The sequence below is a fragment of the Bolinopsis microptera genome, chromosome 4 (assembly GCF_026151205.1).
Source record: "Bolinopsis microptera isolate Bmic1 chromosome 4, MBARI_Bmic_1.0, whole genome shotgun sequence".
Taxonomy (NCBI): Eukaryota; Metazoa; Ctenophora; class Tentaculata; order Lobata; family Bolinopsidae; genus Bolinopsis; species Bolinopsis microptera.
In genome coordinates this window covers 7,738,363-7,762,737 of record NC_087075.1, presented here as the reverse complement: position 1 = coordinate 7,762,737, position 24,375 = coordinate 7,738,363, and the positions used below count along the sequence as shown (strand labels likewise).

Genomic DNA, 24,375 nt, shown 5'->3' with positions numbered 1-24,375 from the left:
GACACTTTAGTGACACTTTAATGACACTTTAGTGACACTTTAGAGCTTTAGTGACACTTTAGTGACACACCAGTGACACTTTAGTGACACTTTAGTGACACTTTAGTGACACTTTAGTGACACTTTAGTGACACTTTAGTGACTAAACGAACAACCAATGTCATGCAGGTTTCAAAAGGTCATCTTTCTGCCTTCAGTAGAAAATGTGCCTCGACCAAGTTATTGGAGGTGAGTGCTGAGTGACCTCTTAATGCCCCCTCTTGATGCCCCCCTCTTAATGCCCCCCTCTTAATGTCCCCCTCTTAATGCCCCCCTCTTAATGCCCCCTCTTAATGCCCCTTCCTCTTAATGCCCCCTCCCTCTTAATGCCCCCCTCCCTCTTAATGCCCCCCCCCCCTCTTAATGCCCCCCTCTTAATGCCCCCTCTTAATGCCCCCCTTAATGCCCCTTCCCCCCTCTAAATGCCCTCCCCCGGCACTTAATGCCCTCCCCAGGCACTTAATGCCCTCCCCCGGCGCCCTCTTAATGCCCCCGGCCCCCCTTAATGCCCCCTTATTGCCCCATTGCCCATTTGCCCCCTTAATGCCCCCCTCTTAATGCCCTCTCCCCTCTTAATACCCTCCCCCGGTCCCCTTTTAATGCACCCCTCTTAATGCCCCCTCTTAATGCTTCCCTTCATGCCCCCTCTCAATACCCCCTCTTAATGCCCCCCTCATTATACCCCCTCTTAATGCCCCCTTTTAATGCCCCCGGCCCCCCTCTTATAACGCTGCACTACATATTATTTTACAACAACAAAAAGAAGTGTATGAAAGCTGTGTATTCTGATATACAACTTATTTTGGTCACCGCTAGGAAATCTTAGTTTGAGCACATCCCACGAGAAATTTCCCTCTTTCTCCTCCTCCCCTCTCTCTCCATGTTCCTCGCTAAATGTACACTTTATTTTGCATCCTTATTATGCGTGGCTATTTCTCTTATTGTATTAAGGTCAATCTTTTTTTAATGTCACCGACAATGACATTTTGATTTGCGATTTTTGTGCGTTACATTTCTGGTTTACCTTGAGTTTCTACTTCTACTTTTTAGGCGATTAAAACTTTGAATTTCTCATTAATTCTCTGGAAATTTTATCGTAAATTAGGGATCACTATAATAGTATAATACCCCCCCCCCCCTCTTTCCTGTCGTTCGATTTCAATTAATTTCATCAGGATGTTTGTTTTGGCAGATTTTTGGCACTGCCTCCCCGAGTCAGCCCTACACACCAACACCAACTACACTTTCCCTAACAAATTCCTCCCTGTCATCGACCAGACCTGCTCATTTCTGGGTGCTGTGATAAACATTTTGTTCATGTTGACTATCTATGTCAGGTGCAGAAGATTGGGAACCACCCCACTGTCTTCCATCTTCTATGCCTGCATCTGCTTAGCCAACCTGGTTGAGTGTGCCAACTGTATCCTGATATTCAAAAGCAGTGAAGTAGGTACGACCGATGGTATCAACTACTACCTCTACATATCATCTGGTATTGAAGACACCATCCACTTCGTTAGAATCGGCTTCTTCCTGCCTGTCTACGTCATTAGGCTCATGTACGTGGTGTTTCCTACCAGGTTCAGTGCTCACAGCAGACCTGTTATTCACTGGGATAAAGTCTACTGTGTCAGCATTTGGATCCTTGGAGCTCTCATCGGAGGGTTTAGAGCTTATGCTAGAATAAAGATCCAGATCCAAGAAGATGAAGGTAAAGGGGATAACGGTGGGGTCATGGAAAAGATATCTTTCGCCTTGGTCCTGATCAACCTGGTATTCCATGGAGCTGGAATGGGAGTGTTCTTTGGAACTATCCTCTACTTGATAAAGATCTACTGCCAATTCCGTCCACGTCCTGTTGATAACCCTGACTGCGAGGAGTGTAATCGACAAGGTTTCCAGGTAATCGACCGAGGAAATGTGATTTTCAGTGCTGTCAACCCAGCGCTGCAACTCCTTACTCTGCTGTTCTTCATTGAGCTGATCTCCCATGTCTATCTGGCCCTTCTTTCGTTCGTGACCATGAAAACCTATTTGTCACATGATTGCTACCCCGAGGTCTTAGTTCAAATCAGGAACTATCTTGGAACCCCCTCTAACTTCATCTACTCCTACCACTGTCTTGGTGTCCTCTATGGTATCACTATCTGCATCATCTTCTTCTCCCAAAACACCATGAAGCAGACCGTCAGGTTTATGTGTAGGGTAGCTGGTCTGTTGGCCAGGTTTTCGGTCACCAAATATAGAGCCAAACAGAGAGGGGAGAGCCAGACGATGCCATCTTTCTACTCTGTGATCGGCCACGAAGACACTATATGAACTATGAGAACTTGTATGATCCTGAATGTTGTACCAATGTTCGTATTGGACACAGCGGTTCATAGACAGTAGATACCTGGAAAATCACGGACTGCTCGTTGAAACCTTATTGAAATTGGATAGGTGACCACAGACCCATACACCAAACACACGAATAATCGATGAAGTGGGGAACTATCAGTTTAATGGTACTTCGGAATGACAGTTCATTGAATATATTATTATGAATCCACATCAACAAGCGAGAGGTTGGTTTTTTTATGGGTACTTTTTCGGCATATTCTGCTCCGATGTATTCGCCAGGTTTGTTCTTTCAGATTATTCATTGAATTTTTAATGAAGACTCGTGATGTTATTTACAGTGTTCACCTATTTTTAATGGCGTTTTGATATGAAAATTATTTTTTGTTACTAATTATTTCTGTACTTTAGCTATTTTTTATTGTTTGCAAAATTTTAAGGATGTTTTGATGACTAAAGTCACTCTTCTTAAATTGAGAATTGATTGTTTCTAGTCATAAAGTCTTTCTTACAAAATATTTATTTTCGATATTTTTAAACTGCTACCTTTTCAACAAGTTTGTTCTCAATCTCAAACCACCTGATTTATCAACAGTTTGTTTTGAAAGACGTTTGGCACTGCCTCCCCGGGTCAGCCCTACACACCAACACAAACTACACATTCCCTAACAAATTCCTCCCTGTCATCGACCATTCCTTCTCTCTTCTGGGGGCCATGATAAACTTATTCCTGCTGTTAGCCATCTACGTCAAACACAAAAGATCTGGGACCATGTCTTCATCCTCCATTTTCTGTGTAAGCCTTTGCTTTGCCAACCTAATTGAGTGTGCAAACTCTATCTTGCTCTATGCAAGCAGCAAATCAGAAGGTAAAATAAATTATCGTCTTTTCATAGCTGCTGGAGTGCAGGATGTAATCCATTCTGTTCAGATTGGATCCATGATGCCTATATTTATCATCAGACTTCTCTTCGTGGTATCACTGAGCAGTCACAGAGAACGTTATGGTAGAAAATGGGAGAAGACTTACTGCTATGTTTTCTGGGCATCTGCAGCGATAATTGGCGGCATCAGGACATACCTCAGGATAGAGCAAAAGAAGGCACGTGGTGATCAGGACATGTTAGGAAACACAATGACTGAAATATCTTTCTGTCTGATTATGGTAAATAGCTTTGTTTCCTTCTTTGGACAGGCAGTATCCTTCACAACAGTATCCTATGTCATGAAGGTATTCCTTAGATATCGACCATCTAAAACTTCACCAGATCCTAATGCAACATGTCCGGCCGTCACTGATAAAGACAATGCTATCTACAATTCCATTAATAGTAAGGGGAAAAGTGGCATTCCGTTGGATTTGAATGTTCACAAGGATTTCTCAACGGAATATGGTAGTTAAGACCCCTACGAACATAATTAGACTTGTTGCCAATTTTGTATCTCAACAGAAACACCACTTTTACCACTTTTTACCACCTTTGTACCACCTGTCTGGTTTGCCAAATATCTTTAGTTGTGAACGTCGTAAAAGGCTGCAAATTAACCTAGAATGTTTATCTTATCAAGGAGTAAAACTTTTGTGTGAAAAATTTTTACATTGGACAATCAGCTAATTGGATAATTACCAATTAGTTAATCACCAAAAAAAGTGAAAATTTTTTATTGGCTCAAAATGATTGAAATCGTTTGAAACACGGAGAAATGTAGTTTTTAGAAAAACTTCAAAAATTTTTCACTTAAAAATTTTTTTCGAGACTTGGAAAAAAGTTTGAAAATTTAAAAATATTTTTTTCCGCCAAAAGTGATCGAATTGCATGAAACGTGGATAAAAATGCTTTGCAGAAAAACTTCGAAGATTTTGAGATAGGGGAATACTAAAATCATCAATATTTGAAGTTGGAGTTCAGTAAATCTCGACATATTTTAGTAATTAGGAATAGCTTAGCGGAAAGGGCTGAACCTGAAAAAGGTTAACCACACAATATTAGAGTTTCATAACTAATTACAATACAGCTTTATCAAATTCCACATAAAGAAACAGCACAAAAGGACCATTTAAGATCGAACCGATTTTACCTGCTGTACTATCATTTTATTGATTTCAATGATCAAAACCTCTGTACCGTCAATCTTGCCAATCTATACCGGGTATCTGAATGTACCGGACCTCTTATTTACCTCTATAATTAGACCCAGTTGTGCAAGAAATGCGATTTCTCACAGGGGTTTCTTTTAACTGTGCACTTTTTGTCACTCTCGCAACTCGCAAGAGGCCCGGTATTATAGGGGGGTATAGGAAGCGAGTGTAAATATACCTTCCATCATCCACTGTGTCCTGATAGATCCAGTGAAGAGCGAGTAGCGAAGAGTTTGATCACTAACCTAAAGCTCTAAAGAAGAAGAGGGCTAAAGAGACTCACTTTGATCAATCAATCTAAAAAGGGTGGGTCAGTCTCTCTGTTTTCATCAGATTCTGATGAAAGGCTGTTAAGCTCAGGACGGTGATCTTAATAGGTCGGATAGCTGTACCTGGTTGCTTCCAGCCCACCCTTGTCGCTTGAAAATAAGTTCTCACCCCACCTCTTCCAAAAATGCAGTTACCAGAGCAGGAAACTCTTCTTCCTACTCTTCTGTCAACCCAAACAAAATCAGGTTCCAGCTCCTCTCCTCCTCTGCAGCCACAATCTTATCTCCTTCTTCGGCGTTTTACTGTTGCATACTGTATCACTTGCACTGTTCTTTTGCACTTGCAGTACTCCTGCACTGTAGCTCTGTGTCCCTGACTACACCGTGGTTTACACTGCCCCTCAACTGCAATCTTAAGTAACTTTAGTTCCGGCACTCTTTGGCCATTAAAATAACCAACTCCAATGAAACCCCGTGTAGCTACGTTCTGCTACATCCATGCTAGCACCACCCAGCTACCACCAGTTTACTCTAAATCTAGCTATTTCTAGCAACTTTTCAATGCTATCTCCAGCTCTATCCCGACCCTGGCAATGACATATGGGGGTTATTCGAGGTATCTGGCATAGCAAACGAAGCGGCATGCGCATTCACAATACAAAAAAGCCACAGTGGATGATGGAAGGTATATTTACACTCGCTTCCTATACCCCCCTATAATACCGGGCCTCTTGCGAGTTGCAAGAGTGACAAAAAGTGCACAGTTAAAAGAAACCCCTGTGAGAAATCGCATTTCTTGCACAACTGGGTCTAATTATAGAGGTAAATAAGAGGTCCGGTACATTCAGATACCCGGTATAGATTGGCAAGATTGACGGTACAGAGGTTTTGATCATTGAAATCAATAAAATGATAGTACAGCAGGTAAAATCGGTTCGATCTTAAATGGTCCTTTTGTGCTGTTTCTTTATGTGGAATTTGATAAAGCTGTATTGTAATTAGTTATGAAACTCTAATATTGTGTGGTTAACCTTTTTCAGGTTCAGCCCTTTCCGCTAAGCTATTCCTAATTACTAAAATATGTCGAGATTTACTGAACTCCAACTTCAAATATTGATGATTTTAGTATTCCCCTATCTCAAAATCTTCGAAGTTTTTCTGCAAAGCATTTTTATCCACGTTTCATGCAATTCGATCACTTTTGGCGGAAAAAAATATTTTTAAATTTTCAAACTTTTTTCCAAGTCTCGAAAAAAATTTTTAAGTGAAAAATTTTTGAAGTTTTTCTAAAAACTACATTTCTCCGTGTTTCAAACGATTTCAATCATTTTGAGCCAATAAAAAATTTTCACTTTTTTTGGTGATTAACTAATTGGTAATTATCCAATTAGCTGATTGTCCAATGTAAAAATTTTTCACACAAAAGTTTTACTCCTTGATAAGATAAACATTCTAGGTTAATTTGCAGCCTTTTACGACGTTCACAACTAAAGATATTTGGCAAACCAGACAGGTGGTACAAAGGTGGTAAAAAGTGGTAAAAGTGGTGTTTCTGTTGAGATACAAAATTGGCAACAAGTCTAATTATGTTCGTAGGGGTCTTAACTACCATATTCCGTTGAGAAATCCTTGTGAACATTCAAATCCAACGGAACCCTTAAATCGACCACTTTTCCCCTTACTATAAGTCTCGCCTACAAGTCCTAATAATCCTCCTCACCACAGATTTAGTTTTCGAAGCCTACCGCTGTCTCCTTGCTGCTACCGCTTTAAAGATCTACTTTACTTCCGGATGCTACCCCGAGGTCTTTGTTAAAATCAGGAACTACCTTGGAACAACAACCAACTTCATCTACTCCTACCACCTTCTTGGTGTCCTGCACGGTATCTGTATCTGCATCATCTTCCTTCTGCAGAAGACCATGAAGCAGACCATTAGGTTTATGTGGAAGGTTACTGGTCTGGTGGTGGTCTACGTAGCTGCTAGATGGAGGCGTAGAAGAGAAGGAGACTATTTAACAGCGTCTACATAGCTGCTAGATGGAGGCGTAGAAGAGAAGGAGACTATTTAACAGCGTCTACATAGCTGCTAGATGGAGGCGTAGAAGAGATGGAGACTATTTAAGTATTTAACAGCGTCGTCTTAGGTTCCCCAATATTACAGGCTTTTTTAAGTAGATCATTATCGAGCATTTCAAAATATTGTATTGAATTGTTATAATTATTATATAGCTTCTTTTGATTGCGGAAAAAAATACTTAGGTTTTACTGATAACGTCACTTATTCTTAACTTCCAAACAGCTCTTATAGCAAATTAAATTCCAGAAATTGCACTCGTCCCCCTTCTATCCAGTAGCTCAGATCAGTTTAAGCCCTTTTTGTGTGCAGTTCAGGATATTAATGAGCTAACAATACAAATACGATCAAAATAATAATATGGTAATGGGAGACTATAATATTGTATTCCGTTTTCTGAAAGGAGGACATTTTATTCTGTATAACAGTATAATAAGCTCATGATATTAAATATCTGTCTGAGTAGATATCTCAGGTGGTCAGAAATCCACTCTTACATGCTCTTTTTACAGTGCATATCCTAACACCCATCCTTTTCCTTGTCTTATCATTTTCATTATTTGATCTATGAGCAGTTACCTTTTTGTAAATTTTGTCTTATCCATCATTCATATATCTTATTTCCATCCGGCAACTTTTAAAGTTGTTATCCTCGATATTGATGGTCATTCCTCGTTATGTGGAGCAGCAGTTTACAACGTTCACCTCATTTGCTGCACTGATATCCGGATTTAGTATACTTTTGGCATTCCAGAATCTAGGATCTCTTCACCTTTTTATAGTTGAATGGACTATATTTGCATTATCTTACATATTATATAATACGTTATACATAGGTCACAATTGGAATAAGAGATGTAAAAAGATAATACACACGAGTACAAAGCCGGATTTGACCCCAGATCCTAATAATACTAATAGAATCCTAATAATCCTAATAATAGAATTACAATGATATTTTGTAGGATCATGTCTGTACTGACAGGCGTGTGGCGCTGTCTTAACGGATCAGCTATTCGCCATAACAAGAACAACACCTTCCCAAACGAAGTTCTTCCAGTTGCTGACCAAGTCTTCTCCTTTCTCGGAGCGGTGATAAACATTTTACTCCTGATTACCATTTATGTGAGAAGCAAAAGAGTAGGCACCACACCTCTGTCTTCCATTTTCTGCGCCAATATTTGCTTTGCCCATCTTCTCGAGAGCGCAAACACAGTCTTGCTTTTCAAAAGCAGCCAAGATCCTCTCGATATCGGAGCTAACATGTACACCTTAGTTGCAAGTGGAATCGAAGATGTCATACATTTCGTAAGAGTCGGATTCTTCTTGCCCATCTTTATCATCCGCCTTCTTTATGTGGCAATACCACAAAAGATCATTACCCAATCCCGACGGGCAATCAGTCTGGAGAAGGCGTTCTGTCTGACCATTTGGGTGATAGGGATAAGCATGGGTGGTTTAAGATTCTACGCCAGATTGATGTGGTTTGAGAAAAGGTGACGGCGATAAATCTGCTGAAAGGTGGAGTAAAGTAACTTTCAGCATGATTGTTGTTATTGTGTTGTTTGATGTGGTGGGGATGACTGTGTCTTTGATTTCTGTTCTGTGCATGGCAAAGATGCTCTACAAACACCGTCCTAATAGAAACTCTGACAGTGCATCTGATATGATTGTCGAAGGCAAGAAGGAAGTTTACAACTCCATAAAATCTGGCTTGCTAGTGCTCCTTGCCCTCTATATCACAGATTTAGTCTTCCATATCTATCTTGCACTCCTTTCTATCGAGGACATGAAGATCCATATAATGCCTGATTGTTACCCAGAGGTCTTTGTTCAAATCAGGAATTACCTTGGAACAACCACCAACTTCCTCTACTCCTACCACTGTCTTAGTGTCCTGCACGGTATCTGTACCTGTATTATCTTCTTCTCCCAGATTACCATGAGGAAGACTGTAATGTTTATCTGTAGGGTCGCAATTCTGGTGGTTAGATATTGGAGAAGGAAGAGAGCTCAAAGAAGACAGAGTGCTTCTTTCTGAACACTATTTCATGAAGAAAAGCCGGAAGACCTAGGAAGAACTGCTTCATAACTGACAAAAGACTTATTTAATTTTGTTACTATTTTATTGTTTATCTGTTCTGCCTTTCATTAATTAATTTTTTATTTTTCCTTTTCTTTCATTCTAAAAAAGACACCATAAATAAACAATTTTTGTCCCATTCCTAACTTTAAATATTATATAATGCTAAAATGTTTTTAATGGTCCCAAATATCAGAGATTCAGTTTCGGATGTTCATTGCTACCAGAGGATGTTCATTGCTACCAGAGGACAATCAGACAAATGTTTTAAATACTATCCTCGACGTCCTTTTGTACATTTTCACTTTGCTTGGATGCCGCTAACATTTTTACTTCTTTTTTATTGGATATATAACATGTAATGGTTAATTAGTGAAAATATCACGTTTTTTCTTGGTGTGCTTTCTTTGAGAATTCTTGCTAAAACTTCCTCTAATGCTCTTTTTCGAATTAAGATGTTTCAATTTTAGTGGCATGAAGCTAAACTTATCACGTCATGGTAAAGGTCATAGGTTACAGAAAACGAAGTGTCAAAAGTTTAATAATGCAGTATTTTCCGTCCAAGTAGTAAAGTAATGTAAATTGAAACAACAAATTTAATAACAATTATTTTTGACACATAATTAATTACACCACAGTTGATCCCGAACAGATTGTTAACTTAACATTACATCTCCAGATCAACCGGCAGTACAGCAGAATACCAATATCTGTGGGACTGTCTTATCACTGACGTAGAAATTAGCAAAGAAAGCAACGAATCTAAGGTCCGTATTTTACTTAAAACATTGAGTACATCAGCTATGTGAGGTTTAATTTTCATTGAATCTTACATCCATTAAACTTTGACATAACGAAATATTAACGTTATGTGTTTTTACAGTAAAACTATTTAAAGTACTAGTCACATACGTTAGACGGTTAGATTATCAAATTATTAGATAGATGGATAATTAAACTCCCCCTGGCCCCCATTTGTGTGTACTACTTAACCTTGATGTTATCACAGAGTTCCTTACCGGAAGAAACACAAGAGGAGTCAGAGGGTTCCCAAGCCCTGAAAGATGACCTGTACTTATTAGAGCAGATTGATGGCCTCCGCATGCAACTCAAAGGAAGCTACACGGTTGGTTTTATTTGATAATCGTAGTAGAAATTCAGTTCGGTTAAAATCTTATTATTTGGACTTATTTAGTGTTGCTTATTTAACTTTCATATTTGTAAAAATTACAAACACATTTTGAAAATTCATTAATCTTTACTTAGACTTTTAATTTTTGTCATTTTCGGATCGGTGGGATTAAGAATGAGGGTGGGATTAAGAATGAATGGGCTATTCAATTGCATTAATGTTGTTCACATCAAGTCGACTGATTTGAAAAATTCAGTTATATCTGACGGATTAAATTTTCAATTTAAACAACATGATCCGCGACAAATAGACTCCAGGTTCCGCTGTATTTTCACCTGTGTTTAATTGTTATGGTATAAGGTATTTTCGAAACAACAACGAATTCCTCTCAGAAAATTTTCGGCCTGTTTAAAAATCCTCAATTATTAAGGGAACTAGAGCTGTTTAAAATCTAAAAGAGCGAAATCGTGGCTTTATTCACGAAACAATATACCAAGTTCCTATCTGAAGCTTTTCGGTCTGTTAAACAATACATCAATTAAAGAAATTCAAGCTGTTTAAAATCTACATAATATTATAACTCCTTTTATCTTTTTATGTCTGTAATTGTGGCGAGTAATAGCGAATTCTTACCAGAAACTTTCTGATATGTTTAAAAAATTCAATTATAAACGAACCTCAATGTTGTTTTAAAGCGAAATCGTACGTCAGTAAAAAAATTCAAGTAACTATAGGAAATATTTATGAATGAGCAAACTATGGGTATGTTTCAGAACATAAGGTTTGACAAGTTGGCAGAAGTCCAAGACAAGTTAAAGCGAGAGATCGCAGAGAGGCAATCCAGCGAGGAGAGCCGACGAGGCAAGACACTGGACGTTACACGACCTATCAAGTTAGTTTCAGTTATTTATTTGTTAATAATCAAGTTAGTTTCATTCGTTTATTTATTTATTTATAAAGACACCCACAATCTACCTAAGTTAAAATCTTAAAATTAAGATTCGTGTTTCTCTGTGTCGAACCACAAACGTAAAATTAGAATAATACATCGCTGAATCAACAAATTAACCTACAGCTTCACAATTTCTAACTAATAATTACCAATTAATAATTTAACCCCCCAGTTCGCCGTGCACGTCAACACAGTTCCACCGCTTCCTGTTTAGCTCGGTAGCTAAGCGGTCCACCTGGAGTGAGGACTTTACTAAACGCCAGGCCATGATGCGTAAGTTCATAGGTAATTGACAGGTACCACGTCGGGCATGTCAATCACTCTTGTAGAATGTAGATGTGGAGTCTGGTGGGGAACTATAACACGTGACAGCTATTAACCAATCAGCTTCCACTATTAACCCTGTTAAACCCCAGAATCACTGTCACGTGTCTAATAAATATAATTGCCCTTCTTGCTACCAGAATCCACATCTATCAATCACTGTTTATTGGATGATTATAATTGTATAATGTACTTTTGATACAAGATACAGGCATACTTAATTAACTATGTTCGTAATAGCTTGCTAGTCCTTCTCAATATTTACAATTCTGACCCAATCAGTGATTGTTAATTGAAAGATTGTCAATGTTTAGCACAATGTACCCTGAATGTAATTATGAAGGTGTGTATTTGTATGAAAATTTAGCACAATGTTTTCTGCATGATTTGTGTGAAACGTATAATATGATAATACAACTGAGATTCATATAAATCTGATCACCGATTTACCGTACTTTTTTCCCTTCGCCAAATTGTGCGGTAAATATGGATGTCTACATCAAAAATTATGCAAGTGTATAAACATAATAATAACAACAGTTTTCTAAATAGCATAAAAATTTAATTACTATTCTTGTTGACCAATCTGTCAATCAGTATTAATTCAATGTAGTTATATTGATAGATTTTCTCCTAACCTGCTCACGAACCACCAGAACACACTAAAGACCTGGACTGGTGTCAGATTGGGGAGAAAGAGGTTGTGCCTCATGAGCGGCTCTCTGTTCTCTTACCTGTTATCAAGCACATGACTCCTATTGGACTCACCACTCCCAGCCAGTTTTCGGTGAGTTAAACCCGGGGGCTTGATTTTAGGAGTTTCCTTTCTCCTTTTGGTACAGTAAAACCCCGATTTACCGCAAACCCTGATTTTTCCTTCCCCAAACTCCGCAGTAAATTGAGGTTCTACTGTATTTCTCATTTTCACTCTACACGCTGCCCACCGGCTTGTTAAGTGTACCTTTATTGTTTACAATAAAAACGGTGCGTGGCAATATTTGTGCAGTGTGTAGGTTTTATATTATCTTTATAATCTGGGCATAATTCCTAAAATAGTTACTGGTCAGAAATATTTATATGGTTGATATTTTGTTTGTGCGCGAATTAGTATTTTTCACTCACACCTCAAATTAAATAGTTTAATAGTCACTACGGCAGCACCTGAATTCATATAAGTTACATTTTCTCATCAGTTAGTTTCATAGGTTGTCATCAAGCACAGTAGAAAGCATGCCACTTAATCCAATAATCTTCACTCATTTAATTAGCCATCCAATCAGGCCTATCTTAGTTAATCACGTGACACACCATCCCATTTATGATCTTCCGTTTTAGTTCACCTTGTTGATAGTTTTTGTCACGATTCATCCGTCAACTCTTAAAATTCCACCCCACCTTAGACGAGACAGAATTCTACGTTTAAATTTATTACTCGCATGTTTAGTTTAGAGAGAGATCAGTTCTGAAGTTTACCATTTTATTTACGTTACAATCTTTACTTTTCTACAAAACCCCAAAATTTAAAGTCTTTCATTTTGTTATCCTACCACTAAGTTCGAGTAGCTAGGTACACTAAGTGTGCTACATTTTGGTGCTGCGACCAGGATTATTGTTTGACCTGGTTAGCTGCTAAACGTCATTCCGTGTTGAACTTCGAAATAACACTTTTATTTAATTCTTCGAATTTAATATTACGTTCAAACCTTAGCATTCCTTGTGATTATTTTTGATCGTATTTAGTTTATTCGAACGATAGAAATAACGAAGTAAGTTAGAGAGATTTGAATCCGAGTAGCTGGTCGTGAACACCGGAGTACCGTACGTATCTGAATTATTGGATAAGTTGTTATACTAACTTTTCATACAATTAAGGGTATCAGTACAACTAGATAACTTCTGTGTCGAATTTATTGAAGAATTCCCGTTTGAGCCAAGAAAGCAATATTATGGCTGACTTAGGCGAACAATTGAATGCTTTGAATGAGGAGCAGAAGCAAGCTGTTCGAGCGTATGCTACTACACATGCTACTACGGCAGTAGAAACTGCGAAGCTTGATTTTAGGGCTGGAGTTGCAGGAAGTCGTAGACCGAATACCTTCGATTCATCTACCACTACCATTCAAGCTTACTTTGACATGTATGAGCCCTTTAGATATATAATGAGCATGAACGGACAACAGGCTGTTAGCACTTTCTTAACCTACCTCGATGCTAAGTCCCTTAATTTACTAGTGGATAAGGAACTAACCACTGAGGACGATTGGGATACTTTCAAAGCAGAGGTAATTAAAGCACTTAGTACTCCTAGTGTAGCAGTCAAGGCAAGATTCGAGATCAAAAAAGCCACACAGTTTCATGATGAGACGGTTGCGCAATTTGGTCAGAGGTTACTCGAATTGGGTAAAGCTGGTTATGCTGAAAACCAAATTGCTGCAAGGGACTCAGTCTTGAAAGACGCATTATCGGCAGGAGTTTTGAGAGATGACCTCAGCATGATTCTTATCAACCTCTCTGATCAGCCTTTTCAGGAGCTACTGGCTGAAGCAGTCAAACTAGATTCATCATACCAAGCTAGACAGGCGATCAAAGCTCATGATAAGGTAGAAGTCTCGGTTATGAAAACTGAACTAGATACCAGAGAAACGGTTGATCAGGACTTTCTCCAGGCGCCACTTACTGTCAGGTACACGGGCGGAGAAAGGCCACAGCATAACAACTGGCGTGAACCTAGAAACAACCGTAACGTGCAATGCTTTAAGTGTCAAGAGTATGGTCATTATGCTAGTAACTGCACATCACTAACTAACTCATTCATTCCGAGCCAGACGGTTCAGGGTTCACGAGGCGTATCCTATGAGAGCTCCTCTAGTCGGCCTCTTAAATGTTACAGTTGTGGTCGAAATGGACACTTTGCTAGGAACTGTGGGTTCCGTACTGCAGATGGTAATAGACGTCAGTACCAAGAGAGGCAGTCAATTAACCGCAACTCACAGAGCTTTAGTAGGCCTGACGATTATAGACAGAGAGGGTATAATCACACTTATGAGCCAAGAGGTAGACCTCTCCAGAATACCTCTCAGGGCCGCCAACAGCAAAATATGCCACTCCAAGATAGAGCTCAACAGGCTTATAATATAGCTCTTGAACGTCAGCAGAATAAGGAGCAAGATCATTTTAGAAGACCTGGTTCACAGAATGTAGGGAATGGACAGTCAGAGGCCTCTAGCTCAACTACTCATAGAAGTGCTGAGACTCTGGGACATGAACAGTACAATGATCAGTGGTCGCCACACAATTTAGTGAATAGACAGAATGCTGCAAGGTTTGCTAGAACTGAAAGTACAATTCCAAAAAACTAGTTAGTCCCTCTCTTGACGAGAGGGGTGGGGATTGTGGGGTTCCCTCGGAGGAAGACCTTGACAGGGAAGGCATTAACCTCTGTGAAGGCCATGTGTATCTGAATGTTGCCATTAATTCAGTGGGAGTAAAGGCTCTCCTTGACACAGGATCCAGTGTGAATCTAATTGGAGAAAAGTTAGCTGAAAAACTTGGACTTAGCAACCAAGTTACCAAAGGAACCTTTAAATTAGTTGGAGTCACTGGAGCGCCATTGCAAACGTTGGGAATCTTACATAATGTAGCGGTAATAGTGAAGAATGCAGTATTAAAATGTGATTTTATAGTAACCAAAATGATGAACGAAGCGTGTATACTTGGTCAAACATTCCTTTCAAGACACCACATTATCATTGATTTTAAATCGAAAACAGTCAAAAATAATGAATTCGTAGCCTGTCTTCTAGAAGGAACACCTAGTAACATCACGTTACAAGTTAGAATTCTGCACGACACTGTAGTAACTGGATTAGATGTTTTAGAATGTACAGTGAATAATTTGGATACCAACCAGGGTACTGCAGAAATATCGGGACTGTATTACATTAAACCAGTAGAAGAACTATGGCCACTATGTACATTATTTGAAGAGTGTAATCCTCACCCAGTGTTATTAGTGAATGGAAGGGTTGAAATTCCGATCGCTAATGAATCAGAATCAGCTGAAATATGGTTACCAAAAGGATCTCTTATAGCTCATGCAGTGCCAGCCATATGTAGCACTAAAGTAGTCGAATCACAGAATCCTGAAAAAACCAATCAGGAGTTTAAGGAGAAATCGGATTTTGATCCAGTTAGAGTAGCTAAGATTATTGAAGCATTGGAAATATCTAACAATGAAGAATTAACCGAATCTCAAAAATCTATAGCTAAAGATCTGATCACTGAATTTGCAGACATATTCGCACTTGATAGGAGTGAACTGGGATTAACTGATTTGGTTTATCATGAGATAAACCTTACAACGGATGTACCTGTTAGAGCTCCGTATAGACGTGTGCCCCTGCATCTTCGGGAGGAGGCTATTCTTGAATTACAAAATCTGTTATCTAATGGGCTGATAGAACACTCTCAAAGTAACTACAACACTCCAGCACTAGTCATAAAAGCGAAGAATAAGATTAGGATCGTTTTAGACTTTAGACAGCTTAATAAGGTAACAAGTAGAAGTTATGCTACTGTTCCAGCCCTAAATACCATAACGGCAGGCTGTCATGGAGCCACCATGTTTTCAAGTCTAGACTTTAAAGACGGGTTTCTCCAAATTCCTTTGAAACCAGAACATCGCAAGTACACTGCTTTTGCGTTACCAGGAATAGGTTTCTTTCAGTGGAGAGTTCTATGTCTAGGTTTATGTTCAGCACCAGGAAGTTTCCAGAACATGGTCGATAAGACTCTAGCCGGTTTACCGGCTCGAATTGCTTCAGTCTACGTAGATGACGTTCTGTCTCCAGCTTTAGACTTTACTAGTATGGTTCACAATTTAAGAGTGATCTTTGCCCGAATAAGGATATCCCGATTGCGATTAAATCCAGCAAAAACGCTTCTGTTCAGAGCGAGACTAAAATTTTGCGGAGTGATACTATCGAAAAATGGGATTGAAGCAGATAGCGTAAAGATTAATGCTCTTATGCACATGAGAATGCCTAGAACTAAGAAGGAACTTAGAAAAGTACTTGGTTGTTTTTCATGGTTTCGACAGCACATCAAAAACTTTGCACAAAAAGCAAAGGGCCTGACAGATTGCCTTAAAGGAGATAAGTTTGAATTAACTAAAGCTGCTGAAACTAGTATTCAATTGTTGAAAGAAGCAGTTTGTAGTCCAGAAGTGTTAATATACCCCTCACCTGACCTGGAGATGCATGTATTCACTGACGCTTCACTGCAAGCAATCGCAGGTTGCATAGGGCATTACATAGATGGTCATTTTCGTCCTATTGCTTTTAGCTCAAAAGTACTAAACGATACTGAGAGAAGATGGGCGTCATACAAGAGGGAATTTTACGCACTTTGGTACCACGTGACTGTAGTTTGGAGGTACTATTTACTTAGCTCTGAGTTTACCTGCCACGTTGATATGCGGTCACTAACATATGATGGTTTCCTTAAAAATACAACTCAAGCGATTCTGTTACGTTGGCTCATGGACCTCTCAGATTATTCGTTCAAGCTGAAATACATTCAAGGCAAATATTTAGACGTTCCAGACTGCCTTAGTAGATTACCACAGGATTCACAGACCCTTCTGTCGTGGTGGACTGACCCTGAGTCCAAGGTCAACATGAGTTCGAGAGAAAGTGAAAATGAGACTGTACATTCTACGGTTGCCACGAATAAGTCAGCTACTAGATCGGTTATGGCCATTTGTGAGATGGAACCGGTTTGCAGACCTTATGTAAAGAGATTCTCGAAGAGTAAAGTACACTGTATGGAAACTATATTTGAAGAAATCGAACCAATCGAAAAGCTTGAATATACAAAACCACTTCCTATTTCTACTGACACTATAGAAATCAATATGCAGTTAGAAATAGTTTCGAATAAAGTGAAAGCAGCCTCAGTAGTAGACAATCAGCAAGAAATGGTTCCTGAGTATCCGAATCTGATCGTATCAACACAACCAGTATGCATTAAAGTACACAGCGTCACAGTCAACACATGTATATTAGCAACTCATGAGGCGTATAATGTAATGCAAGAGGATCAGGAAAGTAACACGAACGTGACTCCAGAGAGTATTTTAGTGCAGCAACCGGATAATCAGCAAGAAGATAATACGAACCATGAGAATGAATTAGGGTCGCAACCTATCCATCAACCATTGGGTTCATTTTTAAATCCTTTGCCAGCTCATGTCAGTAAAATCATTAAGAAAGCTCAGGAAGTAGATAATGATTTCATTGAAATTAACAGATGGTTAAAGCTAAACAAGAAACCAACTGAGCAACTGGTTAGAGCAGGTTTTGGGCCAACACTTTTGAAATGTTGGTTAATGTTTGAACACATTAGACTTAGTGCAGATGGAACAGTCTGTTACAACTACTACTTGACTAATTCTAAAAAGTTTATAGAACTCTTATATGTCCCTAAAGGTCTGAGATTAGACATCATTGCAGCTCATCATAGCTTAGAAGCTAGTGGTCACTTAGGTCCGATGAAAACTTTGTTCAGGCTGCGTGCTAAGTACTTTTTTGAAGGGATAACAGCAGAAGTCAAACAGTTCTGTGCAACTTGTGAAGTTTGTTTCCTGAATAATCATACTTACCAACGAAATGCTCAAGCACCCCTGAAACTGTTTCCTGCAAATAGACCTGGCCAATATCTCAGCATTGATCTTATAGGAGAAATACACGGACCAGGACGGTATAGATGGATCTTAACAATGGTAGATAGGTTCACACGATTTGTACGAGCTGTACCGTTAATTAATGCATCGTCAGAAACTATAGCTCAAGCTCTCATGAAACACTGGTTTTGGGTGTTCGGTGTACCTGAATGTTTATTGTCAGATCGTGGTGGTAATTTAACGACGTCTCATACCATAAAAATGCTATACAATCTCATGTCAGTGTTTAAGTTGCAAACCACTTCCTATCATGCTCGAGGTAATGGACAATGCGAAAGTTACAATAAACACCTTGTAGTAGTTCTAAAGAAACTAGTTGATAATGATCCAAAACAGTGGTTCAGAAAACTAGACCAAGCAGTGTTTGCACTCAATACATCTGTATGTTCAACGACAGGGTTTTCAGCATACAAGCTTCATATGGGAAGAGAGGTGAGGGTTCCAGCAGATCTTATATACGACACAACCACAACAGAATTTTACAAATCAGGTGGACATTTAGCTGCAGCGTCATATTATGAAATGAGAGAAGTATTTGACCTAGTTAGAGCCAATAATATGGCTGGTCAGATGAGGCAGAAGGTAGCTTATGATAGGAAGAGAAAATTTCACACGACATACAAGGTTGGTGACCATGTATTGCTGTGGAAACCTATCAGTCCTAAACTAAAGGATTTGAGGAAGTTTAGAAACTGCTACTCAGGACCATGGGAGATAGTAAAAGTAATTTCTTCTTGGACTTATGTGGTTAAAAATGTAAACACCATGAAAGAAGAAGTTGTTCATTTTGACTCCTTAAAATTTGTACCACCTAATTTGAGGAAAGAAAATGTGAACTTTAAACAATTAGAAGTTGACTCTGAGGAACCTGTTATCGAAAAAGCTGTAGATTCAGATCTTTATCAAACTATGTTTGGAACTTGCACCAAACCGACAGTATTGGATGAAGATGAAAGACCACTTGATATAAACGAGGACGATCTTAATGATGCGGCTCAAACAAGGCACGGTTACTTTTTACGGTCCACGACAAGGAGAGCAGATTAGACTGAACTCCAGGTAGACTGAATATTAGAACGCATTATTACGAAGATAATCAATATGTGTACATATAGTATTTGGTATCACGGCATGAGCTGTGACTCGATCACAATATAGTTTAAAAATTGTATCATATGCATATGGGTGTATACTGTAAGTCAAACAGCTGCAACAAATACGTTACTAATAGTGGAATTCGTAGAAAACATTCGGTACAGTTGATCTGATGGAGTGGCTAGAATACGTTAGAATTGCGAATTGAGGTACAGCTATAATACGGTAGAATTCAGCTATAAGCACAGTAATTTGAAGAAATCAAATTACCTCAACATTAGTTCAGTTACACAGTCACTTAAAGTACAGTATGCAGTGAAGATGAGACCTCACAACAGCAGTTGACATAGAAAGTACGATGTATTTGATTTCATAGCGAAATGAGTTTTGGGAAGAGAAATGTATTAACGAGAATGATTTACAGATGGAATTAAGAGTTTTGAAGTGTGAACAAGTTTTGTATGAGTAATAGGCGCAGAATTCACGGATAATGGAGAAAGTTTATTGCAGGTCGGCAATAATTCGATTAATTATACCGTATGAGAGCTCGAAAATGGCCGGTAGGAATATCTGGGTTATGAAAGAGAAAAGAGGAATGTTACCCTTATATTTTCTCTTTGTAACACCATAATCTAAGATTCTTACCTGTATACGAATAATTAAACGATAAGTGAATATGATATATTTTACAGATTTGAAGCTATGAAATATGGAACTGTACTCGTTGGTTTCATGTTGTGTTGTGAGATCACAGCTGGGTTGGAAAAAGGGTTTACACAGGTAAACCAGTTTTTGAGTACCACTGCTCAAATAACTAAAGAAGAGTTGGGTTTGGCACTTATACCGGATAAATTACTGGCCACTAGCACCGAAAACATTCTACAATCGGTATTCATGAAAGTTGCAGCTCCTAGGCCTCCTGAGAAAGTGTGTCAATTACCGTGCACTCCTGACATGACCAAAGTAACGGCCATGACGGATAGAAGACACGCGTGTTGGATTGAAAAATTGGTCCCTGCTAATAGTTAGGGCAAGAGTTGATTTTTCTGTGAACAAATTCGTAACAAAGGTTTGTCTACAGGAATGTGTTGTCCATACTCCCAGGAACCACCAAAAAAAACCGTCCAGCTGAAACTTTTGGGCAAAAATTTTTATAGTCATTTTTCTCCAGGAACCCATACGCCCCACCCCTAATATTGGTTATTCGGCTCCTGAAGGTCTTGAGATCTCCATAGGGGGTGCAAAATGACCGCAATGGCCACATTATGGCAGGCGAATGGTAGTTTCAGAACGATTGGGGCTTTATTTTTCGAAATAAATGGAATTTTTCGAAATTTTTCTCAATTTTATTGAAATTTCGAAAAAAATACACCAAATTATTTTTAACGCTTATTTCAAATCTTACTCGGGAAATAACTTCAATTAACAAATATCAAGGTTAACTAACAAACAACAGATTATTGACCAACCCCCAGACAGCTATTCGACGGTACATACTACTCTGGTTGAATGTTTTAAGTTATCCTACAGTGAGCCAATGATAATCACATTCGATTTGCCATTGTGGATTAAGGCCACCCGAATAGTACTGGAAACTGGGATGCCTATTGTGGTCAGGGTTGGAGGCTTCCACACTCTCACGAGTTTTCTTGGCTGCATAGGCTATATAATGGCAGACTCAGGTTTAGAGGAGCTCATCAAACTCCTTTGTATCCTGGAGACGTCACGCATATATCGGATGGAGGATCTTACTATAAAGCGTTGATAGCCCACTTTCTGATCGACGCCGCTCTTTGTTGTTTCATTATAGAGGAAGAAGTTTACGACGATGAACTAGTAGACTTGGAAGGTTACATCAACAAATGTGTGAACGAAAATCTAGGTGTTAACTTTAAGACTAAATCTATTCAGGATCTATCAGAGAAAATAACTCTGCTTCTAAAGAACCTGTTTTCCAAGAGTAGAACAGCAGCTCTATGGGTTACTTACCACAACATGATAACACTAGTAAAGGACTTCATAAGAGCAGAGAGGTTGCACGACTACAATATGCATTTATCAGCAGTAGCTTTGATGCTGCCCTACTTCGCAGCAGCTGGGAGGGGACAGTATGCAAAAGCTTTAAGACTGTATTTGGAGCAGGATGCTATTTTTAAAGTAAAGTATGGGGCGCTTTTAAAGACCTTTAAAGTAATTGGGCTTCACACGGTTTGTTACAACGACCACGAGTGGGCCGGGGTGTGGACTGACCTCTCCATAGAGCAGAGTCTTATGAGGGTAGCTAAATCTAGTGGTGGATTAACAAGTGGAAGGATGCGTAATCGTGAGTCCGCTCACAAGTTATGGGTGGCCACCCTGAATCAGATGGCTTTGATAAATCAGTCTTTTGGAGATTCATTAGCTAATTCATCGAAGCGAGGAGTACCAACTAAAGCTGCCATCCACTCAGATCTTACTAAGTCATCAATCAAGAAAAACTGTGATGTATTTGGAAAATTATTAACTTGGTTTAAAGTTACTGTCGACTTTACAGAATCCGAAGATAAGACTAAGTTAATATCTTTTTCGACTGGTCTTATATCACAGCCTGGGAACGATGAGGTGAATCCCGAGGAATGTTTGGCCGTTGGGGCTAGATGGGTTGACATTCATCGATAAGATAAGTATCGAAGGTAAAGCAAAGAACTTGACACAACTAAGAAAGCAGGTTAAAGTGAATAATAAAAGCGTTGCAGTCGATCCGTTGAAGTGTTTTAACCGTCTAGTCTTGGTTGCTGATAGAGAGACTTCAATAGAGATAATGCCTAACACGAGTTAACTGTGGTGCCGATAAGCTTATTTGATCAATATCAGATGATGAGGAAATTTAATAAGGCTGCTCTTGGTATAAACCAATCTACACTTAAATCTTGCAGCTTCACGATCCCACTAGTCATTGATGGAGGTTGGCTATTTCACCAACTAAGCTCATTTAAAAGGTGTGACAATTATGGTGAGGTAGCAATGGAGTACTTGAAGCTTATCCCTAAAAATCGGGAAGTTACTGTGATTTTTGATGGATATGAGCCTTCTACTAAAGATCACGAGCACAAGAGGAGAGTAAAAGCGTTCTGTGCTAATATTGCTGTAAAGAAATCCACCTTACTGTGATCACCAAAACAACATTTCTGAGCAACAACAATAACAAAAAAGAACTGATCGACCTTATCTCAAGCATTTTTACTGTAAATGGTATTGAAGTGATCAGAGCTTGTAACGATGCTGATACTTTAATTGTAAAGAAAACATTGGAAATGTCATTCCTTGGCGATGTTGAATTGAAGGCAGAGGATACCGATATAGTTCAAGTCTATTAGTACATCATTTCAACAGTGACCATCACAATGATATTTATCTAACAACGAAGAAGGGTACATATTCAATCAAAGAAATATCAAGTCATCTAGATCATAAAGAAAAGGAGATACTTCTTCTAATTCATAGTATTTCAGGTTGTGATAGCGTCAGTGGATTGTTTGGTTTTAGCAAGGTTAAAGTGCTAAAGAAAGCTCTCACCTTTGATGAGCAAGGTCAGTTGGCAACATTACTTTCGGTGAGAGAATCAAAAGAAAAGATTATTGAGGCAGGCCTCTGTTTCTTGCAGTACATTTATGGTGACAAGAAAAAGACCCTTTCTGCTTTGAGATTCCTAGCATACAATAGGATGGTAGCGAAAAAGAGTCTCAATCCGAATAGGCTACCTCCAACAATAGCTTCAGCAACGGAGCACATCCTTAGAGCTTACTTACAGTACCATAACTGGGTCATGCTTAACGCTGACAGTCTATATCCCCTTGACTACGGCTGGAAATTGGCTCCTGGTGGCACTTACGAACCAGTTGCAACAAAAGCTATAATTGCTCCAGAGTCTATTTTGAACCTTATATGTTGTAACTGTTCTGTCGATGTGGAACAGGCCTGTTTGACTTTCAGATGTTCATGTAGGAAATATGGCTTCAATTGTTTGCCAGCTTGTGGACGATGCCATGGTATGAACTTCACAAACATTAGACATGATGAACCTGAAGAACAAACGAATTTTGATTAATATTAACTGTGTATTAATAATTGTCATGGTATTTACTGAGAACACACATTTTAGATTAACTGTATTTGTTATTTGTAGATGATTTTTTAAATAAATTTGAAATAAGCGTTAAAAATAATTTGGTGTATTTTTTTTCGAAATTTCAATAAAATTTCGAAAAATTTCGAAAAATTCCATTTATTTCGAAAAATAAAGCTCCAATCGTTCTGAAACTATCATTCGCCTGCCATAATGTGGCCATTGCGGTCATTTTGCACCCCCTATGGAGATCTCAAGACCTTCGGGAGCCGAATAACCAATATTAGGGGTGGGGCGTATGGGTTCCTGGAGAAAAATGACTATAAAAATTTTTGCCCAAAAGTTTCAGCTGGACGGTTTTTTTTGGTGGTTCCTGGGACTATGGACAACACATTCCTGTAGACAAACCTTTGTTACGAATTTGTTCACAGATTGACCCATAAACAGCAATTCTTGCCCTAACTATAAGAGTTCGATTCTTGAGAGATCGGACCAAGAATTCACCGGAGGATGTTTGGCTAGATGTTTATTAAATCCACTGTGTGGCCTCCTCAGTTTTGATTCATCGACGGGTACGTGTTTTATTCAGACACCTTTCTTGTACAACCTGAACGCTATAGACGACCATTCCAATAGCATATCCGCTAGATTAGATTGTTTACTTGAAGAGCATCAAACGACTAGAAAAGCGCTATGTCAGAATGAAAATCCACTCTTTGAAGCTGTTTTACAGTCCATGTTGCAAGCACAAAACAGTCTTGTCGATATGCACCTGCAGAAATTCAGAGACATCAAATTTTCATATGATCTTAACGTAACTAGTGATCGCATTGTTAGTAGACGTAAAAGAGGTCTGTCTTGGGAAGCATTTGACCCACTTGGAGAAGTACCAGTAATTGGATACTTTTATCAGCTGTTGAAAGCACCCAGTGAGAATAAACGAATTAAGGAACATTTAGGAAGTTTAGAACGTCGCTTTTACGATTTCGCAAATCAAGTTGTAGAAGGATTTGAAAACACTCGTACATTTCATATGGATGTGTTACAAATCATAGACAGGCAATTAGGTTCAATTTA

At 38.9% G+C, this 24,375-nt stretch overlaps 2 protein-coding genes across 6 annotated transcripts in view; one reads left to right on the top strand and one right to left on the bottom strand.

Moving 5' to 3' along the window:
• LOC134813765 (peroxisomal membrane protein PEX14-like) overlaps window positions 1-20,575 on the bottom strand; it is a 98,319-nt gene extending 77,744 nt beyond the window's left edge. Inside the window, exon 1 of the mRNA XM_063821645.1 lies at window positions 20,564-20,575. The gene's annotated coding sequence lies outside the window, so the exon portion shown is untranslated. The remainder of the gene's footprint in view (window positions 1-20,563) is intronic.
• LOC134814028 (uncharacterized) overlaps window positions 1-24,375 on the top strand; it is a 90,126-nt gene that overhangs the window by 47,301 nt on the left and 18,450 nt on the right. For 3 of the 5 annotated variants that reach the window (XM_063822003.1, XM_063822001.1, XM_063822004.1), the window contains 5 exons: window positions 9,628-9,715; window positions 9,958-10,074; window positions 10,854-10,972; window positions 11,205-11,305; window positions 12,013-12,143. In XM_063822003.1, coding sequence (XP_063678073.1) covers window positions 9,628-9,715; window positions 9,958-10,074; window positions 10,854-10,972; window positions 11,205-11,305; window positions 12,013-12,143 — 556 coding nt within the window. Of the gene's footprint in view, window positions 1-9,627; window positions 9,716-9,957; window positions 10,075-10,853; window positions 10,973-11,204; window positions 11,318-12,012; window positions 12,144-24,375 lie in introns of all 5 variants that reach the window. The other 2 variants (XM_063822002.1, XM_063822000.1) reach the window with 1 other exon arrangement.